At 54.3% G+C, this 18,037-nt stretch overlaps 1 protein-coding gene across 1 annotated transcript; it reads left to right on the top strand.

Moving 5' to 3' along the window:
* Window positions 1-10,538: 10,538 nt before the first annotated feature.
* On the top strand, window positions 10,539-13,777 carry TNFSF9 (TNF superfamily member 9). Its single transcript, XM_036120718.2, has 3 exons — window positions 10,539-10,808; window positions 11,304-11,334; window positions 12,342-13,777. The coding sequence occupies exons 1-3, from the start codon at window positions 10,539-10,541 to the stop codon at window positions 12,836-12,838; spliced, it is 798 nt and encodes a 265-aa protein (XP_035976611.2). The 3' UTR covers window positions 12,839-13,777.
* Window positions 13,778-18,037: the final 4,260 nt, after the last annotated feature.

Below are 18,037 nucleotides of genomic sequence, written 5' to 3'. Positions count from 1 at the left end.
ACCCTTTGTCTCAGACAGACTGCATGTCCCACTTCATGTGGAAAGGAGGGGTGTCTCCCTATTCAGACACGGGCAGGGGTCCCGTATCCAAAAGGGGCCAGACTTCCTGCTACACCTGGAAAAATGTACAGACTTCCTCCCACATGCCTGAAAATGGTGGGGCTTCCCTTTTCACCAGGATAAAGAGGCAGGATGTTCTCTCTATGTCTGAAAGAGGGAGATTTCCCAACTCCCCAGGAAAGGGGCAGTACTGCATTCTGCTTTATGACTATGAGGGGTGGGCTTCCCTGTCTACGGGGGGAAAGGGGCTGAGCCTCCTCTTGTTCCATGCTTAACGCAAAGGGTGAGCCTTACCTTCTCCTCAAGGAAAGTTCTATGTCATGGAGCAGCGAGATTTCCCATTTCATTAGGAAAAGATTGGGTACCTCCTCCTGGCTCTGGCCTACGCTTTGTCAGAAGAAGGGGTGCAGTTTGCATGTCACCCCCGCACGGGGTGAAAGTGGCCAGCCCCTTACCGTGAAGAGGGAGATTAAGCAACCCATGATGATGAATGCTGAGTCCTTGAGGACGTAATGGGCCACCCCGGGGGGTATCTGACAGTGGTGTCATTGCAAGAGGAGTCCTGGATGTAGGGTACTGATAAATTGCTTTCGCTCAGCACACTGGGGATGCTGACTGCCAGGGGAGGGGAAGACCCCACTTATGGGCAGGTGGCCTGAGGTCTACTCTCCTTAGGCCTTCTGGCCAGTCTGTCCTTCCTGCATCTCCACAGCCTGGATGTGGTGGGAGGGCGGGGACAGCTGTGTAGGGAAGATGGTCTGGACAGAAGGCCGGAGGAGGACAGAGCCCGAGGGACCCATGCATGGGAGGGGGTCCTGTGCATGCGATGGGTCGGGGGTTAGAATAATGAGGTGGGCAGGCTCACTTTCTGTATGTGTTTGCATCCCGACGTATGCGTGTATGTGTGTATGATGTGTGTGTGTGTGTTTTAAGATTTTATTTATTTATTTGACAGAGAGAGACACAGTGAGAGAGGGAACACAAGCAGGGAGAGTGGGAGAGGGAGAAGCAGGCCTCCCGCGGAGCAGGGAGCCCGATGCGGGGCTCGATCCCAGGACCCTGGGATCATGACCTGAGCCGAAGGCAGGCACTGGTGTGAATGCTGTGTGTGAGCAGGGTCTGGGGTCCCTCACCTGACACCACATCCTGAAGTCAGGCAGGGCAGGGGGTCCTGTCTGAGGCTCTCTGTCAGGCCCACCCACCTTAGAGACCTACCCCAGGCCCACCACCCTGTCCTCCTGTTGCCCACTGAAGTCTGGGGGGACTAGGTAGTTGGAACCCAGCCTCAAACAGCCCCCCCCAGCTCCCTTCCTGGGTTGAGGGAAAAGCTCATGTCCCAGCCTGCCCTCCCCTTCCCAGTGAGGGGGCTTTGGTCACCAGCTCTACCCACTGGGCAGATGCAAGCCACACATCTAGACCCCAGGCAAGCTCAGGCCATAGAGACACATCCACACACAGAGTCTGACCTACACAATTACACAGTACAACGACACAGTCTGACCGAGACTCAGAGATTCAGATATACACAGGCAGACACACAATGCAACAACATACCCACAACACACACAGGCCCGTATAGACCCAGCCACACACCAAGCTACGCAAATGCCATCAGATCCACCCCAACCCAGCTGCATAGTCAGGTGCCTATAAACCAAGTGCAATTGCAGGAGTCCCCCATACTGGAGACACCTCTCCAAGCCAATGCAACACACGGCACGACAACACAATCACCTAACACACAACACAGAGACACACATACATACCACAGAGTCGGATACACACAGATAAGCTCTACACTCAGACCTCAGGAGAGACGGAGCCCGATGTAGAAATGGACCAGATGTACACGTGTGTGTGACATGCACGCCTGAACACACGTACACGGAATCACACACTCACATGGATATAAGCACAACGCAGGCCGACCTCAGACACACAGACAGACCCAGAGACTCACATACAACCTTCGCACAGTCAAACACACCCAGAGGTACACAATACAGACCCCCCCCCAGACACACAGACAGACTCAGAGATACCGCTCAAACAGACAGACAGCAAAGAAAATCATATGAGAGACTGAAAAAAAAGGTTGAAGGGAGAAAATAAAGTCACATGCAAGACAGACAAAAAAGAAAAAGACACACAGCCAGATGCTGTTCTGGGCACACAGACCCAGGGAGACAGGCAAACATCCCAAAGTCACGCTTGCGGAGAATCCCTTTCTCCCCCATTCACACAGACACAAATTGACCCAGACATCCCCAAAATACACTGACGAGCACACAGGTGTGAAGACACGTGCCCCAAGGACACACACAAGGGCAGCCAGCGAGCCCCCAGTCTAGCGACCCCTTGGATAAAGACAGGCAGATGGGGCGCCTGGGTGGCTCAGTTGTTAAGCGTCTGCCTTCAGCTCAGGTCATGATCTCAGGGTCCTGGGATCGAGCCCTGCATCGAGCCCCGCATCGAGCCCCGCATCGAGCCCCGCATCGAGCCCCGCATCGGGCTCCCTGCTCGGCGGGAAGCCTGCTTCTCCCTCTCCCACTCCCCCTGCTTGTGTTTCCTCTCTCGCTGTGTTTCTTTCTGTCAAATAAATAAATAAAATCTTAAAAAAAAAAAGGCAGATAGACCCTTCCACAGACCTTTGGGTGTTGGCACTGGGGGGGCTCCAGGCTGGTGGGGAGGGGCTCACCCAGCAGCAGACACAACATTCTAAAGCCACCAGCTTTGGTCCAGGTGTGCGGTCCAGGTGGGGCGGGAGTCTCCTGCAAATGTCCCCAGGCCACAGGCACTGGCTCCAGATCACCATCTGGGGCAAGGCCAAGATCGTGTGTAGTAAATTTATCGACTGTGGGGGCGACAGGGTGCGCGCACCCACCCGGACTGGCGTTAGAGTTCATGAGCTGGAGGGGGCCTGGGCAGTGAAGACCACTGTGGGCAGGGCAGTTAGACCAGGGATGGGGAAGTTAGGAGGCGCAGGGTTCTTGAAAGGTGGAACCCAGGAAATGCGAGAGGATTTTAGATAGGAAATAAAAGGGCAGAGCCTGGGGAGAGGGTGGTGCTGGACTGAGAGAGGTAATAAAGTAGGAGGGGCAGGAGAGTGGGCAGGGCCTGCCTGGGAGGCTGATGGCTGGGAAACGCGCCGAATCTACAGAGAATGACAGGGAAGTGGGCAGACTGAAGGTGGGTAGGACCTGCGAGTCTGAGAGCTGGGGAAGCGGGCGGGGCCTGAGAATGACAGCGAACTGGGCGGGATTGGGAGGCTGATGGGGGGCGAGGTGGGCGGAGCCTAGGGAGATGACAGAATAGTAGGCGGGACTTGGGGAGTGGGCAAGACCTGGAAGGGGGAAGGGCTGGGAAGTGGGCGGGACTTGGGGAGGGGGCAAGGCCTGGAAGGCTGATGGCTGGGAAGTGGGCGGAGCCTAGAGAGATAACGGAGTAGTAGGCGGGACTTGGGGAGGGGGCAAGGCCTGGAAGGCTGATGGCTGCGAAGTGGGCGGAGCCTAGGGAGATAACGGAGTAGTAGGCGGGACTTGGGGAGAGGGCAAGACCTGGAAGGGGGAAGGGCTGGGAAGTGGGCGGGACTTGGGGAGGGGGCAACGCCTGGAAGGCCGAGGGCGGGGAAGTGGGCGGAGTCTAGGGAGAATGACGGGGAAGTGGGCGGGGCTGGGGAATGGGCAGGGCTTGTGAGACGGGTCGGACCTGGAAGGGGCGGGCTCCCCTTTCTTAGGGTCAAAGTCACGTCGGAGTTGGTTGGTAATCTTCTTGCGCCGGCTGTCTCCGCCCCCGGAATTCCAGAACGTGGTGGTTACTTTCTGGCCGAGAGCCATGAGGGCGGGCGGGCACCCCTCCCTCTGCGCCGATGGTCGCCCCGTCCCGGCGGGCGCCCTCGCCGCGTCTCGTTGGCCAATGGGAGCCCGCCTCGGGGCTCACTCGGTCTTCCTCAGTACCGCGAGCAGCGCCCCGCGGGGACGCGGAGCAGGCTGCGTGGAGGGGGTGGTTGAGGGTCTTCCGTCCCACTCCAGCTTCCCGGCTCTGTTCCCGTGTTCAAGGCCTGCCTGATCCGGCTCTGGCCGCCCGTCTGCCCGCTCCCCAGTCGCCACGCTCTTTCCTCACCGTCCTTTGCATTTGATGCCAAGACCTAGAAGCAGGTTTTCCTTCTCTGAGTCTAGACCCCACCCCACGCCCCACCTCTTTGCAGCCCGGGGTTGAGGCACCTGGTCCAGCAGGGGTCGCCCGCGGCCTACGAGAAAAGGGACCTAGAGGTTCCTCAAGGAAGTGAAGGACAGGCCCCCCGCGAGAGCCTGGGTCCCCACTAGGGGGTGGTGGATCTTGGGCGGTTTGAAGGACGGGGCCTGGCTTCCCTTGGTTGTGTTCCCTCGCACTTTGTGTCTTTGTTTTGAGTGCCTTCTCTGACCTTTGGGTCTCTCTAGGTCAGCGTATGTCACTGTGTGACTCGCGTGCCTTCGGTGGCCTCTGGGTGTCTGATATTGTGAGTCTCTGATTGTGTGTCCCGGAGAGTTTGAGTCTGTTGGAGGCTGTTTATGTGTGAGTGGGTATGTGTGACCATAGCCACGGGCATGTCCTTGTGTGTGCCTGTGGCTAGGTTTGGTGGCTGCTCTTGCGTATGGTTATGTGTCCAGGTATGTGTCTCAGTGAGTGTGAGCGAGAGAGAGAGTGTGTGTGTGTGTGTGTGTGTGTGTGTGTCTTGATTTGTGTCTTGATTTGTGTGATTGTGTATGACTCGAATGGAGGTATCTATTGTACCCTATGTCTGTCTGCCTTATGGCTGCCTTCCTGGGCGAGCTGGAGAGTCCCTCCAGGTGGTGGCCCTGCTGGGACTTCCTTCCTGGGGCGGGAGGGCTTGCTTCCCAGCAGAATGATCTGGCTTCTCATGCCAGGCCCCTCTGAGGGGTTGTAGGGGTTGGCCCTGGTCTGCCTGGATCTTCCCCATCCCTGTGTCCTTCTACTGCCCTTAGCAGGGAAACACCATTTCCTGCCTTTGATGTCACTGATGCTAAATTTTCCCTTCTTCAGCTCGGGCTACTGGTTTCTTTCTACGTGTGTGCACACCTGACCACAATTCCGTACTTAACATCAAAAAACCAAAACAAAGCAAAACAGTAGCACATGGAAAATGCAAGTGGGCAAAAGCATGTACAGTGAAAGAGCCACATTGCTCACCCCTGAATCCTCTGGTTTTTTTTATACCTTCTAAAAATCTGCTGTGCAAATATATCTCCGCTCTAAAACAAAACAACGTATTCAGTACGTAGCATCCTGCAGCTTACTTAACCCTTAGTGAGAGATCTTTATCGAGCCCCAAGGAGATGACTCTACCTTCTCCACGGCTTGATTACCAAACTTATTCTGGCCATTTGTTTTTCAATGACTGCTTTGGCTATTTGCATTCTGAAAACACTTTTGAACAGACATTCCTGCCTGTCTGTCTTTCCGTCCGGATGCCCGCACTAGTTTTTGGACCCTGGTGGTGTGTTCCATCGAATCACAAGGAGAACCAGGCTGCCAGAAATGATGGCTAACCCTACAGAGCACCTCCCTATCCTGGACAATAATCCTATGAGGTGGTCACTGCTGTTAGCCACACTTCTTAGATGGGAAAACCGAGGCACAGATAAGGGAAAGAATGTGCTCAAGATCATACAACTAGCAAGGGGCAGAGCTGGGATTTGAAGCCGAGCAGTTTGGATCTTGTGCCAGTGTTGTTCCTCAACTAGAGACACACCTGTGCGCACATGGGACCCCTCCCCGTCCTCATTCCTAAACATGCAACATCACATTGGAATCACACAACTCCGAAGCAGCTGGCTGTGCACCCCAACTCCACAAAGCTTGTTTTGCACCACCATGCCTTGCGGGGCATACACAGCACCACAGGTACGCACAACATGCTGGGCCCTATGTCTTCCGGGCCTATCTAGGGCTGAGGAGACCCGGACCCCGCTTTTCCAGAGATCTGGCTAACTTGGACAACACGATTCCCCCTTCTGTGTCTCTTTCCTCCTTCAACACATGTTAACATTGCCATGGCTAGGGGCACCTGGGTGGTTCGGTCGGTTAAGCGGCTGCCTTTGGCTCAGGTCATGATCCCGGGGTCCTGGGATCGAGACCTGCATCGGGCTCCCTGCTCAGTTGGGGAGCTTGCTTCTCCCTCTGCCTGCTGCCCCCCCACCCCGCTTGTGCTCTCTTGCTCTCTCTCTGAATAAATAAAATCTTAAAAAAAAAAGCAACAAAATAAACAAAGAAAAAAACCCCAAAACACATTGCCATGGTTCAAGACCAATTTTATTCGATTCGGTTCTTTCCTTCCCTTTTTTCTTCTTTTCTTGTTTACACACCCCTGTTTGGTCCCTTGCTCACTTGCTTGCTTTCTCACTGTGTACTTACTCAGCAAACATCACTAATGTTCTCTGTTAGGCTTTGCCTCTGCCCTGGGGGAGACAGAGGATCCAGGCCAGCTGGAAGTTGACACGGGTGGGGGTGGGGTGGGGAGGCCACAGGTAGGGGCTGGGAGGCAATGTGGAACCCAGGGAAAAGGAGATGAATTTTACTAGGAAAAATCAAGGCACACTTCCTGGAGAAGGTACCTGTTCACTGGGCCTCACAGGGGTGAGGGCAGGTGCTCCTCCCTCCAACTACTTCCTGCCCAGTCCCTCCCTTGAGCCCTATGATGGTAAGGGTGAGGATTCAGGTCCTACCCCAGAGGTGAGGAAAACGGCCCACACTCACCTTGGGGAGACTGCTGAACGCAGAGGTGCAACTCCACTGAACGTGGGGTGCTAGGGGGTGATGCTGAGCACCTTGTGATGGGCAGGGCTGCCTGGCTCAGATGTCCCGACCACAGCAGCACGTCATGGCACTCCCTCGCTGTGGCCTGAGCCTTCCCCGGGCTGCCAGGCCTTGTTTCCCCTCCTCGGGGGGAGTGTATAGATTGCTGTCGAGCCCCTGGGTGTAGGGAGTTCGGAACAGTCACCGTGAGTCACTGAGGCTAAGTGACTTCAACTTTTGGAATCTTAGTTTCTGCATCCGCCTATTGGGGATGACGGTGTTACGGGGGTTGTGGGAGATTCAGAGATCATATGATGCCAGCTCCCCTTTATTGAGCATTCACGATGTGCCTGGCCGTCCTCCTGGCAAGCTCTCAACCACCCTTGGAGACCTACTTTTATTCCCATTTACCATATCAGGAAAAATGAAGCTCAGGGAGGTAAAGCCACCTGCCCAAGATCACAAGCAAGACATTCGAGAGCTGAAATTCAAGCCTCTAGAGAAGAGGCAGTAACTTTTTTTTTCCCCTGAAATGGCCCAGAGAGAGTGAATATTATGGGCTTTGTGGGCCAGTCTCTCTTGCAACACTCGACTCTGCCATAGCACTGCAAAGACAACCATAGACGCCCCGCAAATGAATGGGCACAGGGGCGGGGTGCCAATAGAACTTTATTTAAGTGAAATAAGTCAAGCAGAGAAAGTCAATTATCATATGGTTTCACTTATTTGTGGAACATAAGGAATAGCATGGAGAACATTAGGAGAAGGAAGGGAAAAATGAAGGGGGGGAAATCGGATGGAGAGACGAACCATGAGAGACTATGGACTCTGAGAAACAAACTGAGGATTTCAGAGGGGGGTGGGGTGGGGGGTTGGGTTAGACCGGTGATGGGAAATTAAGGAGGGCACGTACTGCATGGAGCACTGGGTGTTACACAAAAACAATGAATCGTGGAACACTACATCAAAAACTAATGATGTATGGTAATTAACATAACATAATAAAAAAAAGCAAAAAAAAAAAAAGAAAAGAACTTTATTTGTGGACTCCGACATTTGAATTGCCTATAACTTGCACATGCTGTGAAATCTTCTTTTGACGTCGCCCTGCCATTTAAAACCAGAAACAAACACAAAATGTGTCGTTGGTGGACTGTACTTTGTTGACCTCTAGAGTCCATGCTGGTAACTGCCATGCTATATACTTCATTCATTCATTCAGTGAATACTATCGAGGCTGGCAGTGTTCTCGGGCAGACGGAGATGCGACTCTTCAGGAGATAACAATCTCCTGGGCAAAGCAAGCAAGGAAATAAAACGAGCGAGGGTATTTCAGATGGTGGAAATGCTACCAAGGAAATCCTATGGGGCCATATAACCCAGACCCAAGGGCAGGACACTTTCATTTGGGTCCTTGGAGAAGGTGATGCCTGTGGACTCCCAAGTACCTCTTTCTGTAATTTTTTTTTTTTTTTTTGTCAGCGGAGGCAATCCCTGGCTATGGCTTGCTGTGGGGTAGGGCTTAGTAGTAAACAGGCTGGCCCATGGCCTGTGAGCTTCTTGGTGGGGTGATGCCATTGGGAGAGGACACTTTGGCCTCAGGATCGGTAAATCTTTCTTCCTGGTTGGTCCGATTCCTAGGAGAGGGGTCTCTTACTGTCCCATTTCCCAGTCTTGGGTGCTGAGTGAGGGCGAGGGCTGGGGTGGGGGAAATTTCAGCTCCTGCATTCGTGGTCAGGGGTCTGCTTACCACTCCGGTTCCCAGCGTGATTCTCCTACCCTCAGCTGGCTTCCTCTGCCCGGAAACTGCCCTTTCGGCTCTCCGGAGGAAAAAGCAACTCTAGAAATGGCTGTTTTTCCGCTCTGCTGGGGAGAAAAGCTGGTGTCTCTTTTGGGGGATCTACCTGAAGCAAACTCCTCAATGTTAGCAGTCATCCGCCCCACTCTCTTTTGGAGTTGGGAGGGGGTCACCCCCAGCCGGGGAGCCTTGGGGGATGGCGATGGTGGAATTCTGCTACGGAGATGATACTTGGCTTCCTGCCCGGCTGGCTATAACAATTTTGGTTTAGTTTTCAAAACAATCGCTTAGCTGTCACCGCAATGGGGTTTCAGGAAAGTGCTAGTAGAACGTGGTGCTCGGCTCATCCTCTCTAGGGACAGTGATGTTGGAACTGAAAGTGTCGCTGCCTGCCGGTCTGGAAAAGAACATTCCAGCCAGAGGGATGGCAGGTGGAAAGGAACGACCCTGGTACAAGGCAGCGGCCTCTCTAACTTAGGCGAGCACCAGAATCCCTGCCTGGAGGGCTCAACCACACATTGATTCCTGGGCTCCTCTGCTCCCAGAGTGCCAATAGGCCTAGTTTGCGGTGCTAGAGTTTGCATAACTAACAAATCCCCGGGTGCTGCTGCCTGGCTAGTTTGCGAGGTCGGGTGTCACACTTCGTAAACTGTCCAGATACAGGAAACCTTAGCACCTGTTGGCAATAACTACAGCAGCATCGTGACTGCTTCCGGTAATTCTCCGAGGAGGCCCAATACAGCAAAACAGAACGCAGGGCAATCATCCCATAACGATTCCGCTGAACCCAAATCCCGACCCTCCCCCCCCCCCCCCCCCCCCCGCATTTCCCGGCTGCCATTGATGCGATACTGGGATCCCTTGCCCGGCCAGTGTCCACCTGGCCCGGCCCGGAGAAGCCGAGCTTCTGGAGGAGGCCAGGGCTTTCCCAGTGCCGCCTGCCTCTCAATATACCGCGGCTTCCTCTTTTGGGTCCGGGTTTTCGCCCCTGCTCTGCTCCTCCGCCCACCCCGCCTCCACCAGTGGAGAGTGAACGGGAAATTTGAGTTTCCTCTGCTTTAGCCAAGACTGTCCCTTCCCTGTAAGGGGGATTTCTCTACCTGGACTCTCCAGCCTTCTGCTTGTGGGGTCCAGAAGGGGCCCCTGACGGGAAGCATCCCCATGGGTGGGTGGGGGCAAGCCAGGGAAGGCCCAGGGCTCCCCGGGAAGGTGAGGGAGGGTGGTGGGAGGGCTGAGTTTGCCACTCAGGGTTCCAACTGGGGGGGGGGGGGCTTATGCTCCAGAGAAGGGGGATGAGACCTGGCTGTTCCCTGACCCCTCTGCAGATATGCTGGATTTAGGGGAGCGCTGGGGGAGCCCCAGTGATGGGGGGCTAGAGAGAGGCAAGAAAGAAGGGAAAGAGACGGACTGAGAGACTAAGAAACCGAAAATCAGAGAGTCAGAGACATCGAGAGACAGGGAAAGACACAGAGAGAGAGAGACAGACGCACAGAAATAATGAGGCCGAGAGATGGAAAGATCCCCTGAGACCTCGTAGGTGACAGTCCACAGAGACGAGGACAGATGAAGAGCGAGAGAGGCACAGAGAGAAGAGGCGATGCAGAGTGACGGAGAGACACCCAGAGAGACAGAGGCAGAGAGAGAGAGAACCGGGGAGGGAGAGAACCAGGGACGAAGAGGAAACGGTGGGGTAGGCCTTTGAGGGCGAGAAAGCTGATGGAAAGCGGAGAGAGATTCAGAGAAGAGAAAGTTAGGGAAACTTCAGACGGAAGGCGGAGAGGGCGGGGAGCCGGGATCCCCACCCGCTCCGCCCCGGAAAACGCGGCTTCCTGAGTTCTATAAAGCGCGGGGCCCCGGGCCCGGCTGCAGCCGCCCGCCGCCGGCCATGTGCCCCCGCACCGCCGCCTGCCCGGACCCCGAGGCCCAGCGGCCGCCCGCGCCCCCCGGCAGCGCCTGCCGCCCGCTGCCCTGGGCCCTGAGCGCCGCGCTGTTGCTGCTCGCCGGCACGGGAGCCGCCTGCGTCCTCCGCTGGGCCGCGCCCCGGGCCCCCGCCGCGCCCGGCCCCGGGCTCCCCGGGCTCCCCGGGCTCCCCGAGCTCCCCGAGCTCCCCGAGCTCCTGCCCGACGCCCGCGCCCGCCTCCCCGACTCTCCGCAGGTGAGATGCGCCCGGAATCCCTTCTCCCACCCGGGCCCCCGAGAGCACCCCTTCTTTATCCAGGACTTCGGGGGGCACCCCCGTGAGACCCCATCTGCGTCCCGGGCCCCGGAGGGTAACCCTTTCTCCATCGCGGACCCCGAGGGCTCTTCTTTATCTCCAACCGGGAGGGGGACTCCGCGTTCTTTCCTAACTCCCGGAGAACCTCGCTTTTCTCCCGCGCCCTTGGGGTCTCCCCCTTTCCTTCCCAAGGGCCCCTCGGAGGGACTCGCTCCTCTTTTCTCTGCTGAATCACGAAGTTCTGCCCTTGCAGACTCCAGGGGTTGGGGGACGTTGAGTCACCAGCTTTGGGTGCGCGTGTATGCTAGGGTGTTCATTTGGAGCAGGGGGGAGGGCTCAAGGCCTGCACAGACCCCGGGGACCCCCACTTTCCAGGGGGCTGCGGCAGCGGGAGGGGGAGCCTCCGTCCACTTTCCGCCTTTCCTCTCTCCGCAGGGCGTGTTCGCGCAGCTGGTGGCCCGAGATGGTGAGTGTCCCGAGGTCATTCCCCTTGGGCGCACGGGGGCGGGGGTGGCAACAAGGCGGAGGAATCCCGGGACAGGGAGGCCTCCTCTCCCTCCATCTGACCCTCTTCCCCTCCTCTCTGAAAGCTGTCCCCTCACCTTTTTGAACCTCCTCTGTCTTCCTGACCTTCCCACGACCCTATCAGGGTGCCGGCTTTTCCTCCTCTGACCCCCAAATGTACCTACCTCAGGTTCCCTCCGCCCCCCCCCCCCGGCCCCCGCCCCCAGACCTGGGGCTTGATCCCACAGATCCCACCTGCTCTCGTCTCTCCCGCTGGGCTCTGGGAGGTACGGCCCCCCTCTTCCCTCCCTCCCCCTCCCCCGCCTCGGTCTTCTCCCCCTTCCTGAGACTCTCCCTTCCACCTCCTCCCTCCTGAGTCCCCTCCAGGCTGTGCCCCCTCCCCCATTCCCCTCACCTCCCCGCCAACCCCCTTCCTTCCCTCCCCACCTTGCTCTCGCCAGCCAGACTGCCCCTCCTACCTTTGGCATCGTTTCCCCTCCTCAGGCTTCCTTCTGCTTTTCCCACCCTGCACCCCCACTCTCCCTCTTCACGACTGTCCTCCCCTCCCTCGCTGTCCTGTCCTCCCTTCCCTCACCAACTTCACCTCCTCGAAACTTCTTCCTTCTTTTTTTTTTTTTTAAGATTTTTTTTTTTTAAGATTTTTTTTAATTTATTTATTGAGAGAGAGAGAATGAGAGAGAGAGAGCATGAGAGGGTGGAGGGTCAGAGGAAGAAGCAGACTCCCTGCTGAGCAGGGAGCCCGATGCGGGACTCGATCCCGGTACTCCAGGATCATGACCTGAGCCGAAGGCAGTTGCTTAACCAACTGAGCCACCCAGGCGCCCGAAACTTCTTCCTTCTGAGACCTCTGTCCCTCCCGGGCTCAGAGCCCCAGCTCCTCCTCCCCAGGGCTGCACCCCTGCTCCGCAGCCATGCTCAAGGAACCTTCCCCTCTTCTTCCTCCCTCAGTACAGCTGACTGAAGGGCCCCTGCACTGGTACAGTGACCCGGGCCTGGCAGGCGTGTTCCTAGGGCCAGGCCTGAGTTACGACCAGCACACCGGGGAGCTGATGGTGGCCGAACCCGGGGTCTACTATGTTTTCCTGAACCTGAAGCTGCAGCGGGTGGTGTCCGGCAAGGGCTCCGGCTCGGTCTCCGCTGCCCTGCATCTGCAGCCGCTTGGTGTCGGGGCTGCAGCCCTGGCCCTGACCTTGGACCTGCCTCCTCCATCCTCGGAGGCCCGGGACTCCGCAGCTGGTTTCTGGGGCAGCCTGCTGCAGCTGGGCGCCGGCCAGCGCCTGGGTGTCCACCTGCGGGCTGAGGAGGGGGCGCACCTCGCTTGGCAGCTCGCACAGGGTGCCACCATCTTGGGGCTCTTCAGAGTGGCCACCAAAGTCCCCGCTGGACTCCCCTCGTCGTGGCCCATTGACACGGGGCCTGGCTCCGGGCCCCTGGACCGAGAATGAACGCTGCCTTCTTTCATTGGGGCTCTTGGTTGACGGACGCCCCAGCGACTCTACCTCACCTGGCTTGGCAAGGGTCCCCGCTGCTGACCCACTCCTCGAGGACTCTCCAAGTCACTCTCCCATTCCTGCCCCAAGTCGAACTTCTGGTATTTATTCTGAGCCTGAGCTCAACAGTGTACTTTATATTAATCCATTCCGTTTATATTTATTGAACATCTGCTGTAGGCAAGGCCCTGGGCAGGGCCGGCGAAACATCAGCAAACAAAACAGATTAAAAAAAAATTTATTTATGTTAATATGTGCGAAATAAAGACTCATCCCCAGCTCTGTTCTGGCATTCAGGGGGCTAGTCTTCAGGGTCCGTGTGACTATGACGTGTGAGCTTTATTCATGCAAGTTGTTCCGAGCCTCTCCTTTGTATCAGGCGCTGTTTTAGGTGTTGGGGACACAGCTATGAACAAGACAGACAGACAGCCCAGCTTTTGCCATGCTGGCCATCAGGTATGCCTGCTTGGCACTAGGACTATGATTGTGTGTGACCCCGTGTGACTGGACCACATGGGAGAGTGTGGGATGGATGGTGCGTGGTATTGGATGATATGATACTTATAAACCTACTGACCGCGAAGTATTGAACCTTTGCTGTATGTCGGACAGCATGAGGTACCTATTTGAGACATAACAACCCTATGCTCTTGGGAGTTCATTCCCATTTTGTCATTCTCTCTGCTGGTGACGTGACCTGCTGGTATCCGCATGGTGGAAGTACTGTGTAATGCCGTTCTGAAGGACCTGTTAGGTGACCTCATGCTGGGGACTTAAAATTGGCCATGGGCATCTGCCAATGCTTCAGGTTGGCTTCACGTTATTGTGTGTGGACCACCTATTTAAGACAGTGATGGAGAAAGTGTAGATTAAACATGTAGATTAAACTCGAAAGTGTGTCTTGTCTTGAGCCGTGACGTTGTGAAGAGCACATGAGAAATTGAGGAAGTATTTGTCTTGTGTTTTCAGACCGTTATCTGATTTAGCAAAGAAGTTGCTCAAGATGACTGACAAACAAGTGAGGTGGGGATATCTTTGTTGTTCCAGTTCATCTTAGTCTTTAAAGGAACATACCAACCTTGTCGCTTGGAGCCATATGTGGCTATGGGTACCAGTGTGGGAAAAATCCAAGACCGCATTCTGTAAGCGTTGACTATGCAATTTGCAATGAAGAGTATTTTATAAGGACACCTGGGTGGCTCAGTTGGTTAAGCATCTGACTCTTGATTTCAAATCAGGTCATGATCTCAGAGGTGTGGGATCTGTGTCCGCCGTGCACTCAGTGGGGAGTCTGCTTGGGATTCTCTCTCTCCCTCTGCTCCTCCCCCTGCTCATGTGCACATGGGCACGTGCTCTCTCTCAAATAACTAAATAATTCTTTTTTTTTTTTAATATTTTATTTATTTATTTGAGAGAGAGAATGAGAGAGAGAGAGAGCACATGAAAGGGGGGAGGGTCAGAGGGAGAAGCAGACTCCCCGCTGAGCAGGGAGCTCGATGCGGGACTCGATCCTGGGACTCCAGGATCATGACCTGAGCCGAAGGCAGTCGCCCAACCAACTGAGCCACCCAGGCGCCCAGTTCTTTTTTTTTTTTTTTTTAAAGATTTTATTTATTTATTTGAGAGAGAGAGAATGAGATAGAGAGAGAGAGCATGAGACTGGGGAGGGTCAGAGGGAGAAGCAGACTCCCCGCTGAGCAGGGAGCCCGATGCAGGACTCGATCCTGGGACTCCAGGATGATGACCTGAGCCGAAGGCAGTCGCTTAACCAACTGAGCCACCCAGGCGCCCCCTAAATAATTCTTTAAAAAAAAAAAAGGAGAGTATTTTATATGTTTTTTGTAGATACATGCTGCACATTTTTGCCAACAAAATTTATAATAAACTCACATACTCATTTTTCCCCCTCTGGAGAGCCGGTTGTTAGACATTTGCTACATACCACTCTCTCCAGACCAGCCAATCCCCCCAGCACCATAATTTCCCCACCATGCAGATCTGCCTGCTGGTCCATATAAACCGGCTGGATCTTGGTTTCTTACCTAGGACAAAAGGGGCTGGGGTGGGCAGAGAAGCCTTCACAGAGCAGGTGACCTAGATGGGCCTTAGGAGGAAAGACAGGAACAAGGGAGACAGAGGTGGAAGATTGGCCCACACTGGCCAGACAGGAGGGTGTGGGACGGGCAGTGAAGATGCGGATGTGGAAGTGAACGCCTTTTGCCTGACCCATCTCTACCCCTTCTCAGAGTTCCTCCTGAGTGTGCAGGACTGGCATGAGCTGACACCTATAAGTGTCACCCTGATTGGGAATTAAATTATTGACCTAGTTCTAGGGGCGCCTGGCTGGCTCAGTTAGAAGAGCGTGCGACCCTTGATCTCTGGGTTGTAAGTTCAAGCCCCAAGTTGGGTGTCGAGGTTACTAAAAAATATAAATAAATAAATAAATAAATAAATAAATAAATAAATAAACTTTAAAAAACCCACAAAAAATAAATAAACCGTTCCATACTAGTTGGTTGTCCCGTGAAAAGGAAGTATGTGCGAAATGACAAATCCTAAGGAGCTGTAAGATGGAAGAAAAAGGTCTACCAGTGCGGCTTGATGGGAAGTGGTTTATTAAGGGGACTTACAGACAGAAACCTGTTTTGAGTGGCTGCAAGAGGAGCAGGTCCCTGAAACCCCCACCTCCTGTCAGACCTGCTAGAGGCTGGGAGTCCGTGGGGTGGGGGCAGGGCGAGGGCACTCAGGAGGAGAACATTTGAGAATAGGTGTGTCACAGTCATGTCTCCAGGGCAGATCAAGGACCCCGGATACTCAAGGATGTGGCTAAGTAAAAGGGAAAGGACGTGGGGGGGTGCTGTGCTCAAGAAGGCTTCAGGTCAGAGAGGTCTTGGTGGCCGTCTGTCCAAGATGCCTTCGGTCTGGTTCACATTTTGGCAAAAGACTGTTACGGCCCCCCCCCCCCGCCCCCATTACTAGATGCTTGCTCTGGACTTCCAAGATGGCCTTTGCCATCCAAAACCTTGCACTTGGTTCACCTCCAGGGTTGTGGGGGGGAAGGGTGCTCGGCAGAACTCTCGGTCCAGGGACCAGCGACAGGCTAACCTAGCTGTTGCCTATTTTGAAGAGCACCAGGTGACGCCAGTCCTCCGGTGCAGCTGACTGGGCCAGGACGGACACATGAATCAAGCTGGGCCAATCAGATCTCCTCCACAGGAATAGGGGCAGGCCTGGCTCTACCAACCATTCTGGTCAGGAATTGGAAGCTGTACATGACAGAAACATGGAGGGAAGCATGTGCAAGGGGGGGGGGCGGGGGAGGAGGAAGATGTGTGGGGATTCACAGATGAGACCATAGAGCCCTAGAGAGACAGAGGAGCTACTGACGTTTCCTACTTGCCTCTTCCTGGTGTCGTGGGATGCCCTAGTGCCTTAGTTTCTCAGGGTTGCTCTAACAAAGTACCATAGGGGCACCTGGTTGGGCCACTGACTCTTGATCTCAGCCCAGGTGTTGATCTCAGGGCCATGAGTTCAAGCCCCACCTTGGGCTCCAAGCTGGGCATGGAGCCTACTTAAAACAAACCAAAAACAAAGTACCATAAACTGGGTGGCTTAGAGCACCAGATAATTATTTTCCACCAGTCCTGGAGGCCAGAAGTCCAAAATCGAGGTGTTGGCAGGGCCATGCTCTCTCCAGAGGCTCTAGGGAAGACTCCTTCCCTGCCTCTTCCAGTTTCTGGTGGATGGCGTTCCTTTCCTGGCTTCTGCATTACCCTCATCTCTGCCTCCCTTGTGGCACGGCTTTTCCTTCTGTGCATCTCATCTGCTTCTCTTCTCCTCTTCCTATAAGGACACTGCTCATATTGGATATACCACTCACATGACTCCAGTATAACCTCATCTTAATTTAACTACTTATATCTGCAAAGCCCCTATTTCCAAATAAGGTCAATATTCTGAGGTTCCTGGAAGGGCATGAAAAAAACATTTTTTTGGGGGGGGGACACTATTCAATCCAGTACATTTAGTAGCTGCCCTTGAGGGCTATGAGAAACTTGAGTGTCCTTCCATGAATTGCTTTCTGGGGTGGGTTCTGTTCCATGCTGCCCAAGGATGCAGGCCCTCAAGGCTGTCAGTACCTTTCTTGGTAGTTTTGGGATCTGAGATTCTGTTCCACTTCCTGGGTTATTTGGGTTTGAGAGTGTCCCACAGCAAGGATACTTGGGCCCCATAATGTCATCATATGTTACTAAGACCCGAGGTACACAGATGGAATTCTATAATAGTGACAGGAATTATAGCTGATGTTTATTAATGCTTACTGGTCCCAGGCACTAATTGCTTTGCGAAGACTCCAACAGGAAGGTGCTATTTTATTTTCATTCCCATTTTACAGGCAAAGAAATTAAGGCCCAGGGAGGTTAGCCCAAGGTCACACAGCCAATAACAGGTAGAGTGGTCGACAGTGTGAGTTGTAGAGCCAGTCTTCCTGGAACCCTGGTCACTTCCTTTTTTTTTAAAGATTCATTTATTTATGTATTTGACAGAGAGAGAGAGAGAGAGAGAGAGCTCAAGCAGGTGGAGCGGCAAGCAGAGGGAAAGGGAGAAGCAGGCTCCCCAGGAGCAGGGAGCCTGATGTGGGGCTCGATCTTAGGACCCTGAGATCATGACCCAAGCTGAAGGCAGACACCCAACCGACTGAGCCACCCAGGTGTCCCCCACTGTCACTTCCAAGTGAGCTTATAGAATACAGAAAAGTTTGGGCTGAATTGTGTGCCCCCCGCCCCGATTCATATGTGGAAGCCCTAACCCCCAGGACCTCAGAATGTGACTGTATTTGGAGATAGAGTCTTTACAGAAGTAATTATGCTAAAATGAGGTCGTTAGGTTGGGCCCTAATCCAATATGATCGGCGTCCTTGTAAAAAGGGAAATTTGGAGATAGACCTGTGTGCATACACACACACAGAAAATGCCATGTGATCGTGAAGAAGGATATCTACAAATCAAGGAGGGTCAGACCTGGAACAGACCCCTCCCTTGCAGCCCCAGAAAGAACCAATCCTGACAACATTTTGATTTTGGACTCCTGGCCTCCAGAACTGTGAGAGAATAAACATCTTGCTTAAGGCACTCAGTTTGTGGTACTTTGTTG

The sequence above is a fragment of the Halichoerus grypus genome, chromosome 1 (genome assembly GCF_964656455.1).
Source record: "Halichoerus grypus chromosome 1, mHalGry1.hap1.1, whole genome shotgun sequence".
Lineage (NCBI taxonomy): Eukaryota > Metazoa > Chordata > Mammalia > Carnivora > Phocidae > Halichoerus > Halichoerus grypus.
Note: the sequence above shows the minus strand (reverse complement) of the source record. Positions and strands in the feature narration are given on the sequence as shown.